The 24,267-nt window shown below is 42.0% G+C and overlaps 2 protein-coding genes across 3 annotated transcripts in view; one reads left to right on the top strand and one right to left on the bottom strand.

The window, feature by feature from the left end:
* PDE8B (phosphodiesterase 8B) overlaps positions 1-18,370 on the top strand; it is a 55,583-nt gene extending 37,213 nt beyond the window's left edge. Inside the window, exons 10-22 of the mRNA XM_066613514.1 lie at positions 371-431; positions 1,328-1,379; positions 3,920-3,997; positions 4,352-4,428; positions 6,165-6,329; positions 6,737-6,782; positions 7,711-7,846; positions 9,043-9,241; positions 10,313-10,530; positions 12,739-12,874; positions 14,699-14,866; positions 16,950-17,079; positions 18,249-18,370. Coding sequence (XP_066469611.1) covers positions 371-431; positions 1,328-1,379; positions 3,920-3,997; positions 4,352-4,428; positions 6,165-6,329; positions 6,737-6,782; positions 7,711-7,846; positions 9,043-9,241; positions 10,313-10,530; positions 12,739-12,874; positions 14,699-14,866; positions 16,950-17,079; positions 18,249-18,370 — 1,588 coding nt within the window. The remainder of the gene's footprint in view (positions 1-370; positions 432-1,327; positions 1,380-3,919; positions 3,998-4,351; positions 4,429-6,164; positions 6,330-6,736; positions 6,783-7,710; positions 7,847-9,042; positions 9,242-10,312; positions 10,531-12,738; positions 12,875-14,698; positions 14,867-16,949; positions 17,080-18,248) is intronic.
* Positions 18,371-20,403: 2,033 nt separating this feature from the next.
* Positions 20,404-24,267, bottom strand: part of WDR41 (WD repeat domain 41) — a 32,041-nt gene continuing 28,177 nt past the window's right edge. Inside the window, exons 13-14 of one of the 2 annotated variants that reach the window (XM_066613516.1) lie at positions 22,500-22,698; positions 20,404-22,407 (exon numbers count right to left, since the gene is read on the bottom strand). In XM_066613516.1, the coding sequence (XP_066469613.1) occupies positions 22,546-22,698 (153 nt within the window). In that variant the 3' untranslated portion in view covers positions 20,404-22,407; positions 22,500-22,545. Of the gene's footprint in view, positions 22,408-22,428; positions 22,699-24,267 lie in introns of those variants that run through there. The other variant, XM_066613515.1, reaches the window with a different exon arrangement.

Here is a 24,267-nt window from a genome sequence, read left to right as displayed (position 1 = left end):
GTTCAGTCAAGCTGGTAGAGGGAGGTAGCGCACAGTGTGGTATAATACCACTAGTTCATTGCCTCCTCCGGCCTATTGGTTAAAGCAGCTGCTTAAGTTCATCTCATTGATGGGCCAGCCCTGATAGTGAACATGGCATGAAATGAATGAGAGTTTTGGTGTATAAGCACCTTAAGGGCCAGTGTAGTCTTGGATTATGACATGAAGGATTTGGGTTTGAATCTTTGCTCATCCATAGATTTACTGAGTAGTTTTAAGTAAAACTTACCTCTCTGCTCATTAACCCAGCTGTAAATGGGAATATTAATTTAATCATCCTGTCTACCAAAATTGTTGTATTTAGTAACACTGGATTATTTTATATTACTAGGAAAATACGACATTTTGTCTCTCTCAAGAAACTGTGTTGCACAAATGACAGCATCAAACAGGTACTGTGTTCCCTTTCGAAGCATGTAATTTGTTTGTCACCCTTTTGTTAGCAGTTAACTGGTTTTTTCACTCAATTGGTACATTATAAAGTGTGTAAAATATCAGTGTCAAGTCAGATTATCTTGAAACATTCAGCAGGAGAGAAGCAATTTTACAGCCCAATTCTATCTCCTGTCAGGCCATAGCATGCAGTACCACCAATGGAGCAGGTGCTGCATGCTATGGTGGGAGAGTGGCAGGATGGCCCAGGATAGGTAAGGAAATTCTCTTTTACTTATCCCCTCACAGCCACTTATCCCTGGCTGCCAATGGGTCTCGTCAAACCTGGTGTCCTTCTGAGGAGCCTCAGCAAACATTTTGGGCCAGGAAAAAGGGATACTATCTTGGCATGCTCCACTGTGACTGAGATCTGCCCTCTTCTGTCCTCAAACTGCATCTTTCCTGGCTTACTCCCTGCCCCGTTCTACTAACGATCCTCCCCTGAACCACCCCTCTGCCATCTTATCTGTTCCAGTGGGGCATCCAGGAGCCAATGGCTTCAAAGTGCATGACACTAGCATGGCTTTCATGTTGCTGGACCAGGGTTTACAGTGGTGGATTGTGACATAGGATTGAGGCATCAGTTAATTCAGCAAGAGGACTGCATTTACATCAATGATGGGTTTTTCCAAACTATTGCCACCTTTGTTCTAAGCTGCAAAGGTCCTCCTTTGTTGTATCTCACACTATGAAGACCGCTATCCAAAATAAGTTGTGTCAGACTGGATTTTGCTGGTGAGAGCTATACACTTTTTCAAAGTACACAGAACGTCCCTCACACAGAGTGTATATGTCTATGCAGTTATGTTTCCACAGAGTTTTATATGTCTGTTTTCCTTTTTTCATGTAATCCCAGCCTTACAAGACCCATCGGGATGAAAAGTGTGCAGAAGACCATTTTCAGTCAGGTTAGAATATAAGTTTTTCTTTAAATAGCATCATTTGAAAACATAGAGTCAGTCTGAGAGATGCTTCATATGTTAGAACAGCCACATGGAGGCAGTGGAGAACTCTGTGGTACTGCTAGTTCTGTATGGCAGTGTTTCTCAAACTGTGGGTCACAACCCACTAGGTGGGTCACAAGCCAATTTCAGGTGGGTCCCTATTCATTTCAATATTTTATTTTTAATATGTTAGGCTTGATGCTACCATGATATGTGATTGCATTTGGGGAAATGTTTCAAATCTGTAGTTTGAACAGGCTACTATGTATATGCTTTTAGTAATAATAGTAAATGGGACTTACTCCTGGGTAAGTATGGATTGCAGCCTAGGATTGTGAAAAATTTTCCTGCTTGATGATGTCACTTCTGGTCATATCACTTTTGGTGGGTCCTGACAGATTCTCATTCTGAAAAGTGGGTCCCAGTGCTAAATGTGTGAGAACCACTGCTGTATGTTCTGAAAGCAACTTACAACATAAATCAGCCCGGTTACCTAGGAACTCTTCACATGCAAGCTGATGTTACAGATGCCATTTGATGGGCAAATCCCAAGGGAGTGGTATGCCAGCAAAACATGTGTTCCACCAGCATAGCCCCAAATGTGATTTAGCCAGAGAGCTCAGCCTGGCCATCAACAGAAGTGGTGACTGGCCAGGTCCACACAGCAGTGGACCATGGATACCCACCACCTTGGGTAAGATTGCATAGAGGGTCAGAAGGATGCAGAGAGAGAGAGTGTGTAACAGGGTGGCAGCAGGAAGGGGGAGGGGTGGATTGGGCCTGGGAAGGAAGTGGGTTTGGTGACAACAGCACCCTCCAAATTCTGATCTCCTTCCTGGGCCTGATCTACCTTCATGGGTCAAAGTAAACATAAGAACAGCCTCACTGGATCAGGACCTAGGCCCATCTAGTCCAGCTTCCTGTATCTCACAGCAGCCCACCAAATGCCTCAGGGAGCACACCAGATAACAAGAGACCTCATTCTGGTGCCCTCCCTTACCTATGGCATTCTGACACAGCCCATTTCTAAAATCAGGAGGTTGCACATGTACATCATGGCTTGTAACCCATAATGGATTTTTCCTCCAGAAACTTGTCCAATCCCCTGTGGGCTTGGACCACATCCTGTGGCACATCCTGTGGCAAGGAGTTCCACAGACCAACCACATGCTGAGTAAAGAAATATTTTCCTTTGTCTGTTCTAACTCTCCCAACACTCAATTTTAGTGGATGTCCCCTGGTTCTGGTGTTATGTGAGAGTGTAAAGAGCATCTCTCTATCTACTCTGTCCATCCCCTGCATAATTTTGTATGTCTCAATCATGTCCCCCCTCAGGTGCCTCTTTTCTAGGCTGAAGAGGCCCAAACGCCGTAGCCTTTCCTCATAAGGAAGGTGCCCGAGCCCAGTAATCATCTTAGTCGCTCTCTTTTGCACCTTTTCCATTTCCACTATGTCTTTTTTGAGATGCCGCGACCAGAACTGGACGCAATACTCCAGGTGTGGCCTTACCATAGATTTGTACAACGGCACTATAATATTAGCCGTTTTGTTCTCAAGTGGACTTGTGCTAGCAATGTTGCTGGTGCAGGTCTAAGTTGAACCACTGGATCTGCAGGGATTTACTTCAGGGCAAGGGACGAAATGTTCCTTTACCTCAAGGAGGCCTACCAAGACTCCTCTGCAGAATTCAGCAGATGTAGTGTGGTGCCGCTGCATCACCATGTGGGAAGCTGCAGTAAATTGGACTCTGAATCTGTGTCCATGCAGAAGACTTTCTTGATAAACTCCATAGTGCATTAAGGGGCCCTCAGTCAGCATCATTCCTGTCTAATCAGTCTGTGCATTGTGCACCATTTACAGATTGAATGAAGGATTCAATCTCATAGTAGGGCAAACACCAGAACATGATCCTGTGATTAAATTCTCTCAAGAACAGTTGGTTCCAGTGATTACAGCGCAGAGATTACAATAGTTCTGTGTATGCAACAACTCTAAGGGTTGATAAGGCAAACAGATGAACTGGATGGAAGGATTCCTCTTTTCCCAAAATAGCTTTTCTTATATCTGCGTGACTGCTACAGCTACTGAAATACCTCTTTTGCCCAATTGGTAAAGGAAAGGTACAAGAGCTTTACCCTCCTTTGCATGTGCTTATTTTGTTTAATGTTATAGTTTACAGCACATAGCCCTACCTGATTCCCACTTATTCTTCATGCATCTATCATATGTTGACCTAAACATTACCTTCATATCAAATCAAGATTAGCATATGGCAATGTGGTATAGACAAACTGTAAGACTGGGAATTAAAATTTGTTTATCTTCCTTGCATTGTGCGTTATTTTGTCTTTCTGATCTTTGGTTTGACATAACGAGTTCAGTTCTATATTACTTTATTTGTAAATCAGAGAGAGAATGTAAAGTGTTCAGTTTTAATGAAGGGGTGTATGTAACTAAAGATAAATTCTAATCACTTTTAAAATATCATCTTGTAATATTTATAGACTCTCACTCCTTCAGATGCAAGAACAGAAGGAAAGAATCAATTGATGTCAAATCAATAACCTCTCGGAACAGTGATGGTAAGAAAATCAATGAATAAAGAATATTGCTAGATCAGGGCACTTCTTTAAAAAAAAAGAACAGCAGTAACCATTCTTAGAGTTGCCCGTAATGTTTTTCTAACCACCAGCTTCCAGCTGTCTATATTGTATAGGAAAAATAAAATAAAATAAAAAGGAGCATATTTCTTAACTGGAAAGCATTTGAGGGTAGAACAACCTCTATTTCTTAATGGCAAAAATTCATACTTCCTAGTATATAAGATCATAACTTAGAGTGTGATCCATTCTGCTAAAAATGAACTGCTGTATATGAGAATGTATCTTTATATTTTCATTTGTTTAAAAAGTCCAAATGTTTATGTTTGTTGTCAGCCCCAATTTTACAGAATCGTCGATATTCATCAATGGCAAGAATCCATTCCATGACCATAGAAGCCCCAATAACAAAGGTAAAAGTCAAGCACTATTTGATGCTAATCCTTACACACAGAACATCCTTTATGAAGAAATGAACACAGCAGGACACACCATACAACTTGATTGGGGGGCAGGAGGGACGAAGGGGTTCTGCCTTTTTCAAGCACAATCCTTTTGAACTTCAAGCACAATCTTGAACTTTAAGCACAATCTTTTTGAACTTCATAATGTTTCCACTTTTCATTTTTGCATACAAAAATAGACACGTTTCATTATACTATGTATTATGACAGTGGTTCTCAAATTGTGGGTCTTAACCCAGCAGCGGGTCACGACTCAATTTTTGGTGGTTTGTGAAACTGATGGGGTAGTTTAGGCTATGTGCATCAACGTTAAATAACCTGCTCTTTGGTGGTGGGGAGCACTGCTACACAATCACCATTATAGCCACTGAGACTTGAGCGGCTGGTAAAGTGAAATTTTGGGGATGGGGGTGGGTCCTGATGCTAAAAAATTTGGGAACCACTGTACTATGATGTGTACACAAGTAATAAGTGGGACTGAGTATTAAGGGGACCTTTGGGTTTTTTTTTGTTATTAACTGTATTTTATTGGCTATCTTTTATTGGGGAATATGAAAGAAAATATTAAACATGGGATTTTCCTTTTAAATGTTAACATTTTTTATTTAATCGTAAGTTATCTCATGCTTTTTCAGTTCCTTCAAAAGGGGCTTATATTGAGCTTTTGGGAATCTGCAAATGTAAATTTCAATTTAATTGATTAACTGCACAATCCTTATATGACTAATCAGAAGTAAACTCCTTATCATTGGCATCCTTTAGTCTCGGAAGACTATGGTATCACGCTGTGAAAAGTGGTTCTGGAACAGCGTCTAGTGTGGCTGAAAAGGCCGATTCGGGAGTGACAATCCCTTCCACACTGGGAGCAAGTGCAGTCTGTCCCTGGTGTGTCTCCCTGGCTACGGGCCTTCCTTCTTTGCCTCTTTGCCTCAGTCTGTTGGGCAAGTAAGTTCCATAGGCAGCCCAATTATAAACTGCGCTGGTGCAGCGGGGCCACATGGCCTACGCTGTATCCAATGTAGCTCAAGAGGTGGTTGGAGGTCTCCTTGGTATAATGGGATATATTTCCCTTTTCCCCAAGTAAAGCCCCAGCCACTCATGGGGCTTCTTGGATCTGCACCAGCTATTTAGCTGGTGCAAAACCAAGAAGCCCAGTGCAATGCCAGATGGCTGGGGGGGGGGGGGTTAGGATCTGGTGGATGCTCACTTGCCAAGCCCTCTCCTTCCAGGTGAGATCCACCCCCTTCCACCTTCCCCCACCCAGAAAAGCCCCCTCCCTGCCTCCCCACTCCCCCATGCCCCTGGGCTTCCAGGCGCAACCTTACCTGTGGTATCTGACCAATTGGTCGGATTCAGCATTGGCAGGGTGGCACAGGCCTCTCCACCAGCACTGCTTACTTCTGAGGTGTTGCATACATGCTTTACAGTACGTTCGCAATGCCTTTGGCTGGTGTAGCAGCCACTGTGCTGGCCAAGGAAGAAGTTAGGATTGCGCTGTCAGTTCAGTGGGACTTGCCTCCAGGTATGCACTGGTCTGCCTAACCGATTGGAAATCTCTGATGAGTTGATAATCTTTCCCATGCCTATCCCTACTTGATTTCTTACAGGTCAATCTTGAATGATGAAAAAGTAGCAGTGGTTTTGCAGTGTGGACCTAACGTGTTTTTCCTCTCTGTTTGGAATAGGTTATAAATATAATCAATTCAGCTCAAGAGAACAGTCCTGTAACTGTAGCAGAGGCCTTGGACAGAGTTCTGGAAATCTTACGAACAACAGAACTTTACTCCCCTCAGCTTGGTACCAAAGATGAAGATCCTCACACGAGTGATCTTGTTGGAGGTCTGATGACTGTGAGTAGGACAAATGTAAAATAACCTGTGCTGTTCCTGCCCCTTCCTGGGCCTGTCCCACCTCCCGTTCTGCCCCCCACCCAAAAATGCCCCCTCCCCACTTGCGGAACACCTTCCTGCCACCCTCTACCCGCCCCTGCATCCGTTGGTGTGGAGCTCACTTCCACCAGCATTTCGGGGGCCTGTTTGCAGTGCTGGCACACAGGTTTGCAGCACTGTTTGCTCTCGAGTTGGTGTAAAGCGCTTTCCGGCACTTTTACGATAGCATAGCAGCCGTTGTGCTGATGCTAATGCAGTAGAGGATTGTGCTCTTAGTGTGATTGTTTTTAAAGTCAAAGCATACACCTTTCAGAGAAGTTTTGGTGTGTGGAATTCTGAATTGCCTGACATATTTTGCTTCATTTCAGGATGGTTTGAAGAGGCTTTCAGGAAATGACTATGTATTTTCTAAAAGTAAGTTCCTATGTTAATGTCTCTGTGTATAACTGTTCATTTGTCACTGATGTTACAGGGCATCTTAATGTGATTCAAAATCACAGGTACAGATCACCTCCCCAAATACCAATTCTGTATTTTATTTTTAACCCATTTCTGCCCAACTTTGCATATATGCAACGGGGATCAAATGTGTACACCTGTGGGCTGGGCAAAAATGGGTTAAAAATTAACATACAGTATGTTGAAAGTTACAGTTTTCATAAAACGTTTGAGATGTTTACCTTTTCTTGTCCCCCAAAACACTTCATCAGAGATGTCAGGGGCCCCGGACCCAACCAGGGCCCTGACTTACTGCACAGGGGGGCTGGAGCAGTGGGGGCAAGGGCTCAGGCAGAGACCCAGAGGGCACTTGTCAATCCCCCACCTGGAGGGCTAACAGAGGGGAACAGTGAAGAGGGAAAGAGAAGACTGGCCATAGAGCCAAGCAGGGTCAGGGGATGTCCCTTTAAGCCTCACCAGGAAGGAAGAGGAAGGGGTGGGAAGGTCAGAGAGGCCTCATAAGGAGAGAGAAGGGCGGTGATGAGCTGGCTGGCTGGCGGCAAGAGGCCTGGGTTCTGCCCAGCCTCGCCCAGGACCAAGCCTACAACAACCACAACAGGGAGGAAGACCAGGGTGAAGTAAACCCCCTCCCCCTGTGCTTCTCTGAGATCTCTCCCCAGGGGCCCTCCACCCAAGGATCCACCCTGCCAATCCTGACCCTCCACAAGAGAAAAGATGCAGTCAACACATAATGGAAACACAAAGAAATATCTCTGTGCTGTACATTCTGTGTTTTAAACACACAGAACAGTTGCCATCCCCTCTTGTTTGGCTACAACAATTTCTGCTAAGGGTCCTTCAAAAGGAGCAAAAGTTCTAAACAGTCATTTTGTTGTTTGGGCAGATACGAACCAGAGTCATGGTCACCTTTCAGTGCCAGTTACCATCAACGATGTTCCACCCAGCATTTCACACTTGCTTGAAAATGAGGAGAGCTGGGATTTCAACATTTTTGAACTGGAAGCTGTTACAAATAAAAGGTACACCTTCTCTTTCTGTGTGCTGGATGAATGGATGCAAGCAGAAGAAACATGTATTGTTTACTTTATAATTTGTTTATTTGTATCAACTTGTCCCAGGCAGCAGTTATGGCTGTTGACATGGGAAGCATGACTAACTCAGGCTCCCTCTTTCTCTGCTTCCTGAATAATGTATGAAATGATTGCAACTTGTGAAGCTGCCAGCAAGCTGCCCTCCCCTTTTTATTCCATGTGTCAACTTGTTGGTGTCTGCTTTAACATAAGCAGGATAATAAAGGGCACAATCCGAACCATTTTTCCAGCATCGAGGTAAGGGCAATGCAACTCCTGGATAAAGGAACAAACATTGCCTTACCTTGAGGAGGCCTCCATGAATGCCTCCCCAACTGCTGGATGCAGCACATGCCGCATTGGCACACCTATGCCAGTGCTGGAAAGTTGGTTAGGATTGCACCCAAAGTGTATTTTCCTAATTTGTTCCTTTGCTGCCCTTTATGCCTTGAATGAGAACTCCCACATGGTGCTGCATCCCAGTCTTTTTTCCATTTCCTCCTCAAAGCCCATGTCTTCCATGGAGCCTTGGGGACAACTCCCTCCCGACTGAAATGGAGCCTAACAGTCCAATCCTAATTAATTTATGGCAGTGGGACACTGTTCTGCTGTTGTAAAGGGTCATATGGTGGCACGCACAAACATGCCCATGCCAGCCATTTCAGAACTGCCACTGCAAACAGCAGCTGTATTGATGGCCCAGTACAGCTACTGACTGCCTATGGGAGTGCAGGTAAGCTGTTTGGGGGTGGGGGTGGGCAGTAGGAGGAATGGGGCAGGGGGAGGAATAGGGGAGTTTGTCTTGGTGAAATAGGTGGGGGGGGGTGAATCCTGGAAGCAGCAACTTGCACCATGATGCTGTTCACATCCTATTCCCATTTCCTGTCCCCCCCAACTTTACTCTCAGACCTGTGCCAGCGAAATAGCTGGTATAGATTCAAGGAGATCCATTGGGGAAGCTGAGTTTTACCCCGAGGACTCCATTACCACCTCTTCCCCCCCCCCCCCCCACTGATATAGTGCACACCCTGTTGTCATGGCTGCATCTGCACTAGATTGTTCCTAGCCAAAGGTTTCAAGCACAGGAAGGAAATAGCTTTTCTGTTTTATTTTATCATGTCCTCCCCCATTTTTTTTCCTTCCAGGCCACTTGTTTATCTGGGCTTGAAGATCTTTGCCCGCTTTAATGTCTGCGAATTTTTGAACTGTTCAGAAACCACCCTACGAGCCTGGCTCCAGGTGATTGAAGCCAACTACCATTCCTCCAATTCTTACCACAACTCCACTCATGCAGCTGATGTCTTGCATGCTACAGCATTCTTTCTGGGGAAAGAGAGAGTTAAGGTATATTTTCTGCTGTGTTTTCTATACCGTGTTCAGTCAGCTGTTAAAATCAGGCTTTTGAATACTTGGAAAGTTCGACTACTTTGAGAGAGTATGAGAAAGAAGAGAAGACAAGAAGCAATGCAATGGTTTTAAACCACAGGTTCTGATTAGGGAAAACAATAACTATAACAGCTGTTCGCCAACAGAAAATAAGAAAGCAAGGGAGACTGCAGAGTCTTTAAACCTTTTCAGGGAAAGATTGGGAAGACAGGAGTGAATACTGTCACTCCTGCTTTCTATATGGAATAAGCTGTCTCAGAGAGCTGGCATGAGTGAGGGCCAAATTGCATTTTACATGGGCAGCCCAATCCTAACTGCTGGGCTTAATGGCATAGGAACACCGGTTTAGCATAAGTCAAATCCTATACTGGCAGCTCTGCCATATTCCAAGGGAAAGCACAAGGCAAGGGACACCAGTGTATGCAATCAGGGAAGGAACAAAAGAAGCAAGGCACAGAGGAACAAAAAGCATCACCAGTGCAGTAATTGAGCAGCACATGTGCACAGACATCCCTGGCAACTGAGCTGCTTGTGGCAAGAGACCAAGCTGTGCATGTGTAGTGTCTAGCAACCAAGCCATGTGTGCGCAGAGAGCCAAGTGTATCCAACACATGAAGTACAATCCCATATCATCCCAGTATGGTACTGTGTTAAAATTCATGTTACATGAGTAGCTTATAATCTGAGAGAGCAATTAGGCAGTCAACTTTATTGGGAAATGTAGACTTGAAATATTATTTCCCAGTCTTCAGGGATCGCTTGATGTTGTAGATGCATGCTTAGAGAGTGAAAATGAGCTGCAGCCACTGAAAACTACTGATGCATTTCCCATAGATGAATCTGGATTTCAACACATGGAGTGAATTTCCAAAAATGTGTAACTATGGAAGAATTTCAGGGAAGTATCACATCATACAAATGTAACAAAATTATGCAATACATAATCAGCCAAACTTCATTACGCCTTTGAAAACAGGTGCATTTTATTTTTGGTAAATAATGGTGAATGAGACATACTGTTTCTTGTAGGGGTGCCTGGATGATTTAGATCAAGTGGCTGCATTAATAGCTGCAACAGTTCATGATGTGGATCATCCAGGGCGGACCAACTCATTCCTGTGCAATGCAGGCAGTGAGCTAGCTGTTCTCTACAATGACACTGCAGTACTGGAAAGCCATCACACAGCTCTAGCATTCCAGCTTACAGCCAAAGATAACAAGTGCAACATTTTCAAAAATCTCAACAGGTGAGCTTCAGAATCCTCTTTGTTTTGAGCATGTGAAGAGAAAATGCATCACAAATGGATTGTGTATTGAATGTCTTTATCTCCCTGCCAGTTAAAATGATCTAAATTCAGTGGTGGACCTCCCATTCATTTCATGGGGCAAATGCCCCCGGTGCAGAGCCTTGCACACCTTTAGAACCCTGCAGAAGTCTCTCTGAGGCTCCCAACAGGGTTGGAAACTGTGCTTTTGGTTTTCCGGTAGTACAGTTTAAAGCGCCAGGGAGCTTCCTCGGTGCAGCCTGGGGTCATGCAAAGTTCCGTAAGCTTCAGGTAATTGTGGGTGAGGATTTGCATGTGGGGGGAGCGGCGACATCCTGCCAGGGGTGCCATCATGAACCTTTGCACTGGGGCGCAGTGCTGGGGAGGTCCACCACTGGCTAAATTAATAATCAAGCATTGTTAAATATAAAGATTACCATGCTTTCTCTTTCACTTCTCTCCACATTACAATTAGAGCTTAATTAGTTGATGCTACAAGGTGTGGTGATGTCACTGGCTTAGACAGCTTTAAGAGGGGATTGGACAAATTAATGGAGGGCAGATCTATGAACGGCTACTAGTCATGATAGCTTTGCACTGCCTCCAGTTTCAGCAGCAGTGTATATGCTTCTAAATACCAGCTATTGGCAACAAAAGCATGAGAGATGTGCAGCATACCTTTCTCTCCTGCTTGTGGGTCTCCCAGGGCCCGCTGATGGACCTCTGTGGGAAATAAGATCTTGGACTAGATTGGCCTTTGACCTGATCCAGCAGGGTTGTTTTTTTTTACATTCAGGGAACTGTGCATTTGAATAGTGCTGGAGAGAGTTCAGAATAAGATGCTAGGTTTTTTAAAAATGGAAGTAGACACTGTTGAGCTGTTTTCACTTCAGAAACTCTGGGTGTATCATGAGATTATATCTAGCACTCTATATCTAGAGTGAGGCTAATCAACATGGGTCTGCCTAAATCCTTCTATCTCTTCCTTAAGACTTTTACAAAATACAAACTGCGTGGAGTTATTTCACCAGGCCCAATTTTCCTTCCCCACTTTGCTTTTCTTTATATCTAGCCTCCAGAACAGAGTCCTGGAGAACTCAAAACTCTGAAACTTTCTGTCTCATTGGTTGGTCCTAATAAACCAGGAATCATTATTCAGGGGTATCCATAGCTCTTGGAGGTATGGGAACCAAATGATGGGGCATAGGTTTTGATATCTGAATAATTCTTTTAAAATTGTTGTTACAGTATTAACTATTACCATTATCAATTCAGATGGAGGCATTCTGTTCTTAGCTATCCCATATGTAAAGTAAAACCAAGCTGTTGACATCTTTTGAAGTCATACTGGGACCTAATAGGACTAGTGATGATTTCAACATTTTGGCAATACTGGAGGGTTGGTAATTGTAAAAAGGTTAAAGAACCTCTGTAATAAAGGTATTAGCAGACTGTGGTTTTGGGATTGTTTTCTTAAGGACCAACATGAATATCTACAATTTTTATATCTTTAGTTACTCTCATAGCTTTAGCCGTGACCTCAATTTACTCCCAAACCTGTTTTTCTATCCCACAAATCTCACTGTCTAATTTTGGGCGTAATCTTAACCCACTTTCCAGCACTGACATAAGGGCACTGCAGCTCTGAGGTAAGGGAACAAATATTCCCTTTCTTTGAGTAGGCCTCCGTGAGTGCTACCCAACTGCAGGATGCAGCACACATCCCATTGGCACAGCTATACCAGTGCTAGAAATTTGGTTAGGATTTGGGCCTTTGTGTCTCTAGCTGACTTCCAAGCTTGCTGTATATATTTATGGGTCCGTAGGCAAGAGACTTACTCCTCATATTAGTAAGAGTACACTACGGGTATTGTTTATGTGATCCTTAATCCATATTCCGTGTTGATCTCTGAAGTGCGAGGAGAGGAGCAAGAAAGTGGATCAGTTTCCTATTTGGACCAGCACACAGCCTCCCATGCCCTTCATAGGTCTTCCAAACCCTTCCCTCTCCCATAATTCTGCTTCACACTTGGGCATATTGTATTTTCCCCTCTCTCATGGGTTCAGTACAACTTTGGGTCATCTTTACCTCATGCCTTTCTGTTTTTTTCCCCCCACAACCTAGATGAATTGCTTCTTCTTTCTCAGCATCTCCAAGACATGCCCTTTTCATTCCATGTCTTTTTTCAGGAATCATTATCGAACTCTTCGTCAGGCAATTATTGACATGGTTTTGGCAACAGAAATGACAAAGCACTTTGAGCATGTCAACAAGTTTGTGAATAGCATCACCAAGCCCATGGCCTCTGAGGAAACCAATGCCAATGTAAGTTCAAAGAAATCAAGAAATTTTTTAAGTAGTAGATGTATCTGTGTGCACTTCCTGTGGTCACTCATAGAACCACAGAAACAGAGTTGGAAGGGACGGAAAAGATCATCTAGTTCAACCCACAGCTTGTATCAGGAAACACTCCTGTGGTTCTCAAACTTTGAGGGAACTTTACTCCCTCAGTAAGTCTTTGCGGGAGAAGGGCAAAGGCAGGGAAGTGATCCACAGGATTGCATCCCCAAGGGGGGGGCGAAGGGGGAAGTGCTTGCATTTACTTGGACTTAGTGAGGGCTCCTGGAGGCTGCAGGAGCCTAATGCAGCCCTCCACAGGGCTCCCCAAGGCTTGGAATCTTGCAACGGAGCGATCGCAAAGCACTTTGTAATGTCTCCCTTTGAATGCTCCAAGCCTCGGGGATTGCTTCCCTGCCTCTCCGCTTCTCCCACCCCTTAAAGAGACAGGGAAAGCATCACATGAACTGCTGGGTCGCGACCCACCAGTTTGAGAACCGCTGTCCTAGAGCATCTCCAGCAGGTGCTTGTCAAGCTTCTGCTTGAAGATTTCCAGTGAGGGAGAATCCACCACTTGGCAATCTGTTCCATTGCCGATCCACCCTTACCATCAGGAATTTTTTCCTGATATCCAATCAGAATTTCTTGCAGTTTGTACTCTTTGGATCTAGTTCTACTTTCAGAGGCAGTTGAGAACAAATTTGTCCCTTCTTCCATATGACAGCTTTTCGGGTATTTGAAGAGTACCCACTCTCATATCCATTCATATCCACTCTCAGCTTTCTCTGGAGAACATACCAGGTTCCCTCAATCTTCTTTTGTAGGGCTTGTCCTCTAGCTCTCTGATCATCCTTGTTGCCCTCCTCTGAAAATGCTCCAGTTTGGCTGCATCTTTTACTTGTATTGCAGCAGCTCTAAAATATCCCCAACTGGGACCCATAGTTCATGTAGTTATGCAGAGTCCAAGCATATGTTTATTTCATTTTATTTCTTTGGAGACGTTGTACCCCCTCTTTCCACTCTTGCAGGAGCTCAAGATAGCTTACATAAACTATCAGCTTAAAGAATGCAATAAAAGCAATGAGCAAAAATAATAAAATGGCAATAAAACCATAAAATGGGCCAAAGAAACCTAATGAAAAATAAGGCAGACTAAAAGAAGTCTTAAGACCCATACAGGGGGCCAGTAAGGATGGGACAGTCCTTTGTCCTGAGGGAGAGAGATGACCCATAGGCCTGGCAAGACACATCAAAAACCATAACATTATAAGCTAAAAGTATTTCAGAGAATGAAAGTACATTATGCCATTAACACTCAGCATAAGTCATTACTCCATCTTATCCATAAGGGAGGTGCCTCAGACCACTAATCATTTTGATTGCTCTCTTCTGCACCTTTTTCATTTCCACTACAACTTTTTAAAGATGCAGTACTCTATGCAGTACTCTAGATGCAAACATATCCATAACTAAAAAGGAACCAGTTCTCTTGATTCATGACCATTATTATAGACTGATGTCAACAAAACTTGAAAGTTGATAGGATTACATCCTCAGTTACACAGAGTATATTTATGCAAAGTGTTCTGGGTTTTGTTTTGTATTTTTTACCTTTTCAACAAAACTTCATTGATAGCTTTGAACCTTTTTCCTAATCTTTTGACAGGTCTAGAGTCCATCTTCATTCATTCATATTTAACTTGTCATTGTGCAGGATTGACTGTATTATGCCACAATTTAAAAACAGTTGGTTCATAGTGGCTATGAGTAGCAACATTGACCCATGCCTTAACTGAGTAGCTGTTTTTCCAGAGTGAAGGGAGCAATTGTGAATGTACACCCAACCTCAAGAACTTTCCAGATAACCAGACACTGATCAAGCGCATGATGATTAAATGCGCAGATGTTGCAAACCCCTGTCGCCCTCTGGAATTGTGTATTGAATGGGCTGGGAGGATTTCGGAAGAATACTTTGCACAGGTATGGGTTTTAAATTTTTTTTGATAACAGTGAAAGAGGCATTTTATTTCCTCATATTAGAAACTAGTATATAGTCAGCAGAGCTAAGTAACCATATTAAAACAAAAAGCAGATATTACTGTAATAATTTCACTGCCTAAATGAATCTTTCAAGTGTTCAAACTACTGCAAACCACATGTTCTGCCATCATCACTTAGCTGCTATCTAGTTAGCTATTACGTGTAGCCAAGGCTAGCATTTTAAGATATAGGCCTAACCAACTTTCCAGCATGGACATAGCTGTGCTAATGGGGCATGTGCTGCATCCTGAAGTTCGGTGGCAGTCATGGAGGCCTCCTCAAGTTAAGGAAATGTTTGTTCCCTTAGTTCAGAGCTGCATCGTCCTTTCCTCGGCGCTGGAAAGTTGGATAGGATTGCGCCCTCAGTTACGCTGAGTATATTTATGCGAAGTGTTCTGGATTTTGTTTTATATTTTTTACCTTTTCAACAATTTTGCTAGACATACAAAATTAATTGCAACCTATCTTCCTGCCATCCCATGCAATGAAAATAAGAACACAAAGCGAGTCCTGCTAGATCAGTCTATCTAAGCCAGTTTTCTTCCCCACCCGTCCCCCATGCTGGTGACCAACCTGATGCTTCTCAGACTTCCCATATCCCTTTTGTAGACCTATTAAGTTGCATTATACACGTGAAGAAAACTAACAAATTTTGAATTCAGACTTTAATGTGGTGTAGGGCAGCTCTCGTCAAACTACAGCCTGTGGTGAGCAGCACTTACCATTCCACCGCACTACTGCTTTTGCTTACTGCTTACTACTGTGGCCAGACTGAGTTTTCCACTCAGTCTGGCCACAGGGATGCTTTGGACAGTCACATCTGCCTGGACATCCTCTGGGATGTTGGGTAGTAGACATGACCACCCACAGTGTCCTTGCGCCCAGATTGAATCAAAAACAATGCAGCAGAGCAGCAGAACGGTAAGCCTTGGTCGGGACAGGAAAGGCTTATTCAGAGCCCAGCTGTGTCCAGTTGGGAAACGGCTGGTGAAGAGTCAAGCATAGTATTTTAGTGATACTTGGGTAGGGAAATGCTATATGAAAAAGCATTAGATTGCATGAAACATTTACATAACTAATGGAAGTAAAAAAGTCAAAATTTATTAAATAGCCCGTAAGCCATATACCTGTAAGTTGGAAATTAAAAACACATTAAAACAAAAATTGACCATGTCACAACACATCCTTTACAAAAACTGCTTAAAAGTAGTTTCAGAGGATCTAGAAGCATTGAATATTTTTGCAACCACTTATTCAAGTATTTATCCCTAGCTATGGTGTATTTGGGGCAGTGAAAGAAAATGTGTGATGGTGTGTCTAATTCTGTCAAAGGAAGGTCTCAGTAGCATTGTTCCAAAGGAAGTAAAAGCAGTAGTAGAGGAGTGGGAGAAGGAAGCAATGTATTGATAACATGGCTAACAACCAGTAAATGGCTGCACAACAAAAGGGAATATAAACATTTTTCCTGGCATAAGATCGTGCTTCTACAGCATAGTTGCTTGAAGATACATAGTCATTGCCTACTTTGATTATTCATTCTATCCTGCAGCCATCTCCTAAGTAAACCAGGCTCCAGTGTCAGAACCATCACACCTCCACACCTTGACTTACACAAATGATTTTCAGTGGTAGAGACTGTGGCTTTAGGCCAGTTCTCATTCATGTGACCTGAAGTTCTGTATTTTACTTTGCTTCTTGTGTGCATCATTTGTAAAATTCCTGCTTCTCTTCTAGCATTCTTTAATTTGAAGCAAAACCGTGATCCAGGATCTCATAGCATTTTTTCCATACAAACAATAACAGCCTCCCCCCCTCCCCATTTCACTTTTGTTTAGGGTAATTTTTTAATTTGATAGATGTATCTCATGCTTCATGAGGAGGGCACTGTTGTTCACTATTGCTAGGCAGGTTTCTAGTATAGTCATTGCCTAGACAATGGAATACAGTACTTAACTGTTTACACAATTGCCTGTCTTCACTTTGTTTCTATAGTTTAGTTAAAGTTAAGTTTTGTTTTCTACAGACTGATGAAGAAAAGAGACAGGGCCTACCAGTTGTTATGCCTGTATTTGACCGAAACACCTGTAGCATCCCCAAGTCTCAGATATCCTTCATTGATTACTTCATAATGGATATGTTTGATGCTTGGGATGGTAAGAAACTCCATTTATCTTTTTCTCTGATGGGGAATAAATTCTTTACTATTTAACCCCAAATCAGCAGGGTACACAAGTAAAAATCCATCTGTTCAGAAAGTTTATGTTAAAGAATGTGTCAGATTCTTCTGTCACCAACACCTGGAGAATCTGTCCTAAAGGGGAGAACTCTGCTGGTCAGGCCGAAAGACATACAGGGAATCACTCACTCCTGATGGTCGTGTAGTATTAACGATAAATGCAGGAGAAAAAGATCCTCACCAAAATTTAAGGCAGTGGTTCCCAAACTTTTTAGAGGCCCTAGAGCAGGGGTGTCAAACTCATTTCATACAGGCCAAATAGCATTCATGATGCTTGCTGAGGGCTGAAAGTGATGTCATTAAACAGGTCAAAACCAGAAATAAGCACTCTGTTCTCATGTAGGAACTCATTGGCTGCAAATGACGGAAGAGAAAATATACAAATCTTGATCATATTTCAAGATATGGGAGAGCCAAACTATCATGCTGGCTGTCCTTTTAGCAGTGACACCCAGCATTGCTCAGCAGCTGAGAGCCTGAGGGCCAGATAAAAAGCTTCTGTGGTCCGCAAGTGGCCCCCAGGCCTTATGTTTGACACCCCTGCCTTAGCGGCTGCTGCCTGATTTATAAATGCCAAGGTGTGTGGTTATAATGGTGACTGGGCAGCAGTGCTTCCCCCACAAGTAGCTGCTTGTTTAAACATTAATGCATATAGCCTAATCTGTTCTGACAGTTTTGTAAATCACCAAAAATTGGGTCATGAACAACAATTTGAGAAGCGCTGGTTTAAGGGATTACTATGTCTTCAAGGCAGTTTAGTAAAGGTTTTAATATCTAAGACTTCCTTTTAGATGACAGCTGTGATAAAACGTATTCCAAAGTTATTCCTTTGACAGCAAATGACTTTTTAAAAAATCCTGTTTCCAGTAGATTCTAAATATGGAAAATGCAGTACTTTTTAAAAATGGCCTAATTTTGATGCCAGGTTGTTTTTGTTTTTTTGGATACAAATAAAGGAGTCCCTACAATTGAACTTCCTAACACGCACAAGTTGAAAGACTTATCACTCAGAGTAATATTGCTGACATTTACACTGTATGTCTCAGCTTTTTACAGTATAATATCGCTTCTCTCTATTTCTCTTAGCATTTGCACATCTACCTGTTCTGATGCAACACTTGGCAAATAACTACAAGCACTGGAAAACATTAGATGAGTTAAAGTGTAGGAGCCTCCGGCTTCCTTCAGAGAACAACAATGGAAGCTGAAGGGATGATCACGCACCACTCACACTGTGAACCATTTATTGGTATGGAGCCAAGAGGGGCACAATTTCCTTCACAATGAAGTAACCAACTGGACAGCAAGGAGAAAAATATTGTTTCTCAATTTTAAATAGTTCTAAATTCTACAAAGCTTTGTTTTTATAAAAGTGATATTCTAGAGACCATAAATAAATGCTTTATAGAGCTATTCTTTTTGTGGCACAACAGGTCCTTTTAAAGGTAGTTTTATACCAATTATATAATTTGACGAATTATAACAATTTTATAATTTTGATTGCAGACCAAAACTTATTATTCCTATTCTGAATCTCACATAGGAAGGCAGCATGCAATTAGAAAGAAACTTCTCTCAAATAACAACCAACCCAATTTAATAAAACTTGTTATTTTTGGGAAGCTGCCTTAACCGCCAATACCCTTTCTGTGAAATGTCATTCAAGAACGCATGAAGGATGTGGTTCTAAGAGGAAGGCAGCAAATTCTTGTGAAAAACTTGCTGTATTAATAGTAATTAACTTGATGTAACTTCAGTGTCATCAGACAATATTTTCAACCTTATTTTCTTTCACAGCACACAGTTTCAGTGATCTAAATCCATCTGTGCATATTGGTTTCCTGCATAAGCAGGTTTTCTGTAGACTTAAGAGTCATGGGACAATTCATAAGCACAACTGGGCTCTGTGCAAAGCTTGCCCCACACCTGAAGTCTGTGGAACAGCAAGAGCTCTCTGTGTACACCACTGGGGTTTCTACGTATGTAAAGAGGCCCTGAATTGGTTTTGCTTATTAAACTAAAATTTAAAAAGCAGCTACAGTTGGAGACACTATAGTTAAAAATGTGATCCAATTCATATGTTTATCTGCCTTCAAATAGGCAACAGTGAGCCATATTGTGAAAGTTTATACAAGCAACTTAAATGAATGACTGGCATAGCTATCCTACAACATCTCCCTGAGGTAGCAGCCTAACATTTGTGATATTGTACAGTTCCAGTTTTACATACATATGCTTATAATGAACAATTTGCTGGCACAACAGATCATAGGACCAGAACAGAACAGATGCTTTTACATACAAGCCATATTCAAAAAGATCTCCAGAATCCATGCAAAAGCCTCCTAACCTCTCTCTAGGAGAAGGGAAATGATGGCACACAGATAGTGCCATCTTCCGCATAGAGAACAAGGAACCCCCTGTGCCTTGGTATTCTGAATTGCAGCCACTGATATATTACTCTGAAGACACTGACCTATAAGAATACAAATCATATATGTTAATACAGAGTCCTGTAATAGTTTAAAAGTAGGTTGAACTACTCTTTGATATAAGCATCTTCGGGTTGCCAATAGGAAAGCAGGATAATTTTTCAAAAAAAAAAATTTATCTCAGATAAATTATAATTTTAATTGTGCTATGAAAACTTTGCCATTAGTTTTAAAGAACAAAGTTTATACTTCGGCTGCCAAAGCACAAATATTTTTATACTTTTAGTCATAGTGGGAGATTCTCCTTTACCAATTCCACCACAGTATATGGAATTGTGCAAGAACACAACTGTGCTTTTGTGCATCTCACATTGATTTCAGTAGCTTGTGTAGGAGACATTCTTAGCAAGTTGTGCTTTTTTTTCTAACATGATTTCTAACTTTGGACCACAAGCATTCCCTGGGTAAGCCCCACTGGCTTAGACAATCATAAAACTTTTGGCTATCAGTTCATACTTCTTGTTATGCTAATAATCAACATTCTGCATTATAAAAAGACTTTTCAAACACTTAATGTATATGATTTAACGCAAGGTATTACACTGCCCTTTTAAAAAGAAAAAGGCTTTGGCTGATCTCTACCTGCATTTTGTGCTGAGTTCAGGAAGGTAAACCAGAAAAAGAAAATAGAGTATTACTACTGATGACAAATGACAATGATTGTAGCTTATGTAATGTGCCAACATTTTTTCCAATGTTTTGTATCATGTAAAATAATGTAAAACATTCATCTAATTTCCATGCAGAAAAATGTATATAAGCTCTATTTTTGTTAGAATTCTAACAGAACTGAATTTTTGTTGCTATGTATTACAATGCTACATTGTGCAGTTTAATGATTGATGTATTTGCTGCAGTATTGATCACTTCTATTATGTACTATCAACACCAAGGCCTCCAGCGGATTAAATTTTAATTAATTTTTATTCAGATAGTCTTTGATCCAGTTTTATATATAAAGCATCTTGCATGTGCACAAGCATGCAGGGGACAGGACGTTGGACAGGACATTAATTCAATACCATTTTTCACCAAACACAGAAACAGCAGCAATGTTAGAGGAACTGTAGGAATATCACATCCTACAGGGTAAAAGAAAGCTGCTTACATTCACTGCTTGTCAAACTGGCACACACTGCAGAAACCTGCCTATAAGTCAACCTCACAGATAAGTCAAGGGCAGGTTTTGAGCCAAAAATCATGGAATTTTCTATGACCCTCGGATAAGTCGGGGTTAAATTTAGGGAGGCGTCTGACTATAGTTTTGTCTGATTTTACTTGAGGCCAGATACTGAAAAATAACCTACCACTAATTGTTACCTAAGAACTATACAGTCTCTAATTTATTAAAAACATAGTATTAAAAACACAGTATAAGTACATAGTATATATAGTATGTATACCTAGCATAGCAAAAACTGTTTTTAATAATCTCTAATTTATTGAAAACTGTGATCTATCCCATAGATCAGGTGTCTCCAAACTTTTTGGCAGAAGGACCACATCATTACAGATATTCTTCTTTGATAAAAACATACGGGAGTGAAAGAAACTGGAAAGAACACTTCTTACCCAGGGAAGACACTGCACAGTGGGGAGATTTAGATGCACATGGGGTTTCATTTTATCAAGCGGGGAGTCCGATCCAGAGGGGGGGAAGGGGAGTGAAAGAAACTGGAAAGCAGCACCTGATTTACTCAGATGTAGACCCTCTTCAGGAGGAGGGGCAGTGGCGCCTCCTAGGGTCTTGTGTGGGGTTGTGGGATCCCTGGCAGCCTCACCTCTCGCCTGTCCGGTCCCCTCACTGCACAAGGAGCCAGAGAAGCCTTGGGGGAAGAAGGGCGGTGGGGGGGGCAGCTTTCTGACCTGGCGCTCCCCCGAGCCCACTCAGAGCCGCTGCATGCACTCACTTCAGTCCTGCTTCCTGCGAAAGCAGGGAGCAGAACAGAGGCGTCCTGGCTGACAGCTCCTTTTTCTCTCATGGAAAGAGCTAAAGCCGGCTTCTTTTGGCTCTCACCCAAAAAGCCTTGGCTTGTCAGCTCTCCAGGTCTCACTGCTCATGGAGGCTTCCAGTGATCTTGAACTGGCGACCTTTAGATGTTAAATCTTTGGACTTAACAGCAGCTCTACCCTCTAGACCAGACCTCCTTCCCTCTTCAATCAGGACGAATTGCACTTGCACATTTGGAAATGCCTCTATTCATTTTTTCCCCCACTGAAACTGCCCCCCATAAATGCAGTGATGCAATCTTTCAAGAAAGAATAGACTACTTTGTCCAAATATCTCTACCTAAATCATATATCTCTTGAGCTATCACTGTCTCAAAATTATTTGCCCTCCTCGGTTCAGTCTCATGAAATGCTGGCTGTTAGTTGTACACAGGAGTGGTTTCTTTGAAGCTAGTAGGAAGGGTTCTTTCTGCCCTTTGTAGCCCACAGTCTTCATAGAGGCCTCCAGGCAGCATTAAACAGACCTTTTCTGCAACAGATTTTAACAGGGTGGAATCCCAAAGTCTAACCTGCATTCTGAAAATCAGTTACAAATCAAGCTGTATTTGCTGCAGAAACAAACTGCAAGAATCACTTATATAAAACTGGAAAATGGAATAGTCTGTTTTTACCCATTACCACTCTTCAGAAAAACTCTAGAGATGCTACCATAAAATTTGTCCCAATACCATTCTTTAAAGAAAACAGACTTCCACTTGAAATGCAGGTTGCTCTGGTCTCCAAGGCACAGAACTCTCTCATCTCTATAAAACAACAAAATTCAATGAAATCAAGATATTTAATTGTAAGGTTTTTTCCAAGTCAAGGACAAAATTATATACAGTTATTTACATACTTGAGACTTTTAAACAGCTGCCTCCATGACTCATATTCCATACAGTTCAGATCCTAAACTGCAAGTCTCCATTTTGTTCTAACTTATGGAACAACATTAAGCTGCGCAGTCTAGACTCTCGTTCGCCATCTTTCCACAAAATAATTAGATGATCAGCAGAGCATGTTGCCAAACCATGTTCACTGAAGTACAGAAACATCTGCAATGAAAAGCATATCAAAATAATGTACTAAGTTGTCAATCTTGGGACAGGTGAGCTTTTCAGCACAATGAAAAAAAAGATGACAAAAATATGCAAGAGAGAATCACAGCAAATGCTGAATAAACTGTGTGCTCCTAATGCCTGCTGGATCAAAATATAAACATTTCAAGAAGTCAATGTAAAAGTCAACAAAGGCCTGGTCAAAATCACTTTGGGTATGTCAGGGATTTGTGCACACATATATACACTGTACTTAAAAAAATTATTTGAACAGAAGCCCATATCAAAGAGCTTTGAAAAACCCCAGTTTCAAACGGAGACTGCCAAATGACATGGGGCACGGCCTCTAAGCCTCTGCAGGCACTTGGAAATAGTTATTCCTGACAAATTATTCACCGTACATGCCAAAATATAGAAGAAAACAGAATGTGAGCTTGCTTAAGTAATCTACTATGCATTATGATCAATTTTACGCTTTAAACCAAGAAAGTTTACTCTTTCAGTCTTCCCGAATTATACATAACAGTGCCTCAGACCTTGATTAACTTTGGTTAGTGTGTTTTTTAAAGACACTGCACAATTTGCACAGCTGAACTTGCATTTACCAACAAAAACCAGCCAATAAAGAGCCATTGAGGCTAGCAATATGGTAGTTTGTGAATTATGTACAAGCAAAACACTTTACCAACAAGTGTATGGAAACATTTTATCCAACTCCAAAAAACAGGTACTCAGAAGATGGCCTCAGAAACTATATTTAATGAATGACAAATCCTCAGTGAAGAAACAGAATTTATGATCATATCCAGATCTCCATGTTCTAAAGCAGCAGTTATCAAACCTTTCAGTCTTTGGACCACTTTATGCTACTAAAAGGAGACTCAGGTTGGCCAAGGCATGCATGCATGGAGTCTTGGGAAGCCCCAGAGACTGCCAGTGCATACACAGAGTGGTGCAGCATTGAGCCCAGCATTTCCTTTTTATTTGCCTTGACTTTAAGCTATTCTGCCAAATGTTGCATATACGCAACAGGGATCAAATGTGTGCACCTGTGGGCTGGACAAAAATGGGTTTTAATATAGCAGGTGGAGAGGAGGGTATACCAAATCTAGCCAAAGCACCCAGAGCAGGCATGGATAGGATTTAATACCCATGTCATCCTTGTGGATTCCTGAGAAATGCAGCCTGAAGCTGAGGACTCTTATTCAGTACTTCTCCAGGTACAAGCTATGATCATTTTGTCTGGTTCCATCCAAGTCAGCAGCTAGTGCAGTGGCTCTCACATGTTTAGCACCGGGACCCACTTGTTTAGAATGAGAATCTGTCAGGACCCACCAGAAGTTATGTCAGAACCAGAAGTAACAACATCAAGCAGGGAAATTTTTTACAATCCTAGGCTGCAAACCTAAACACATTTAACCAGGAGTAAGTTCATTTACTATCATTGTTAAAAGCATATACAGAGTAGCCTGATCAATGTACAGGTCTGCAACAGTTCCCCAAATGCAATCACATACCATGGTAGCATCAAACCTAATATATTAAAAATAAAATACTGAAATGAAT

Source organism: Tiliqua scincoides, chromosome 2 (assembly GCF_035046505.1).
Source record: "Tiliqua scincoides isolate rTilSci1 chromosome 2, rTilSci1.hap2, whole genome shotgun sequence".
In the NCBI taxonomy this organism is placed as follows: Eukaryota; Metazoa; Chordata; class Lepidosauria; order Squamata; family Scincidae; genus Tiliqua; species Tiliqua scincoides.
The sequence above is the reverse complement of the archived record's forward strand: the minus strand, read 5'-3'. Positions and strand labels throughout refer to the sequence as shown.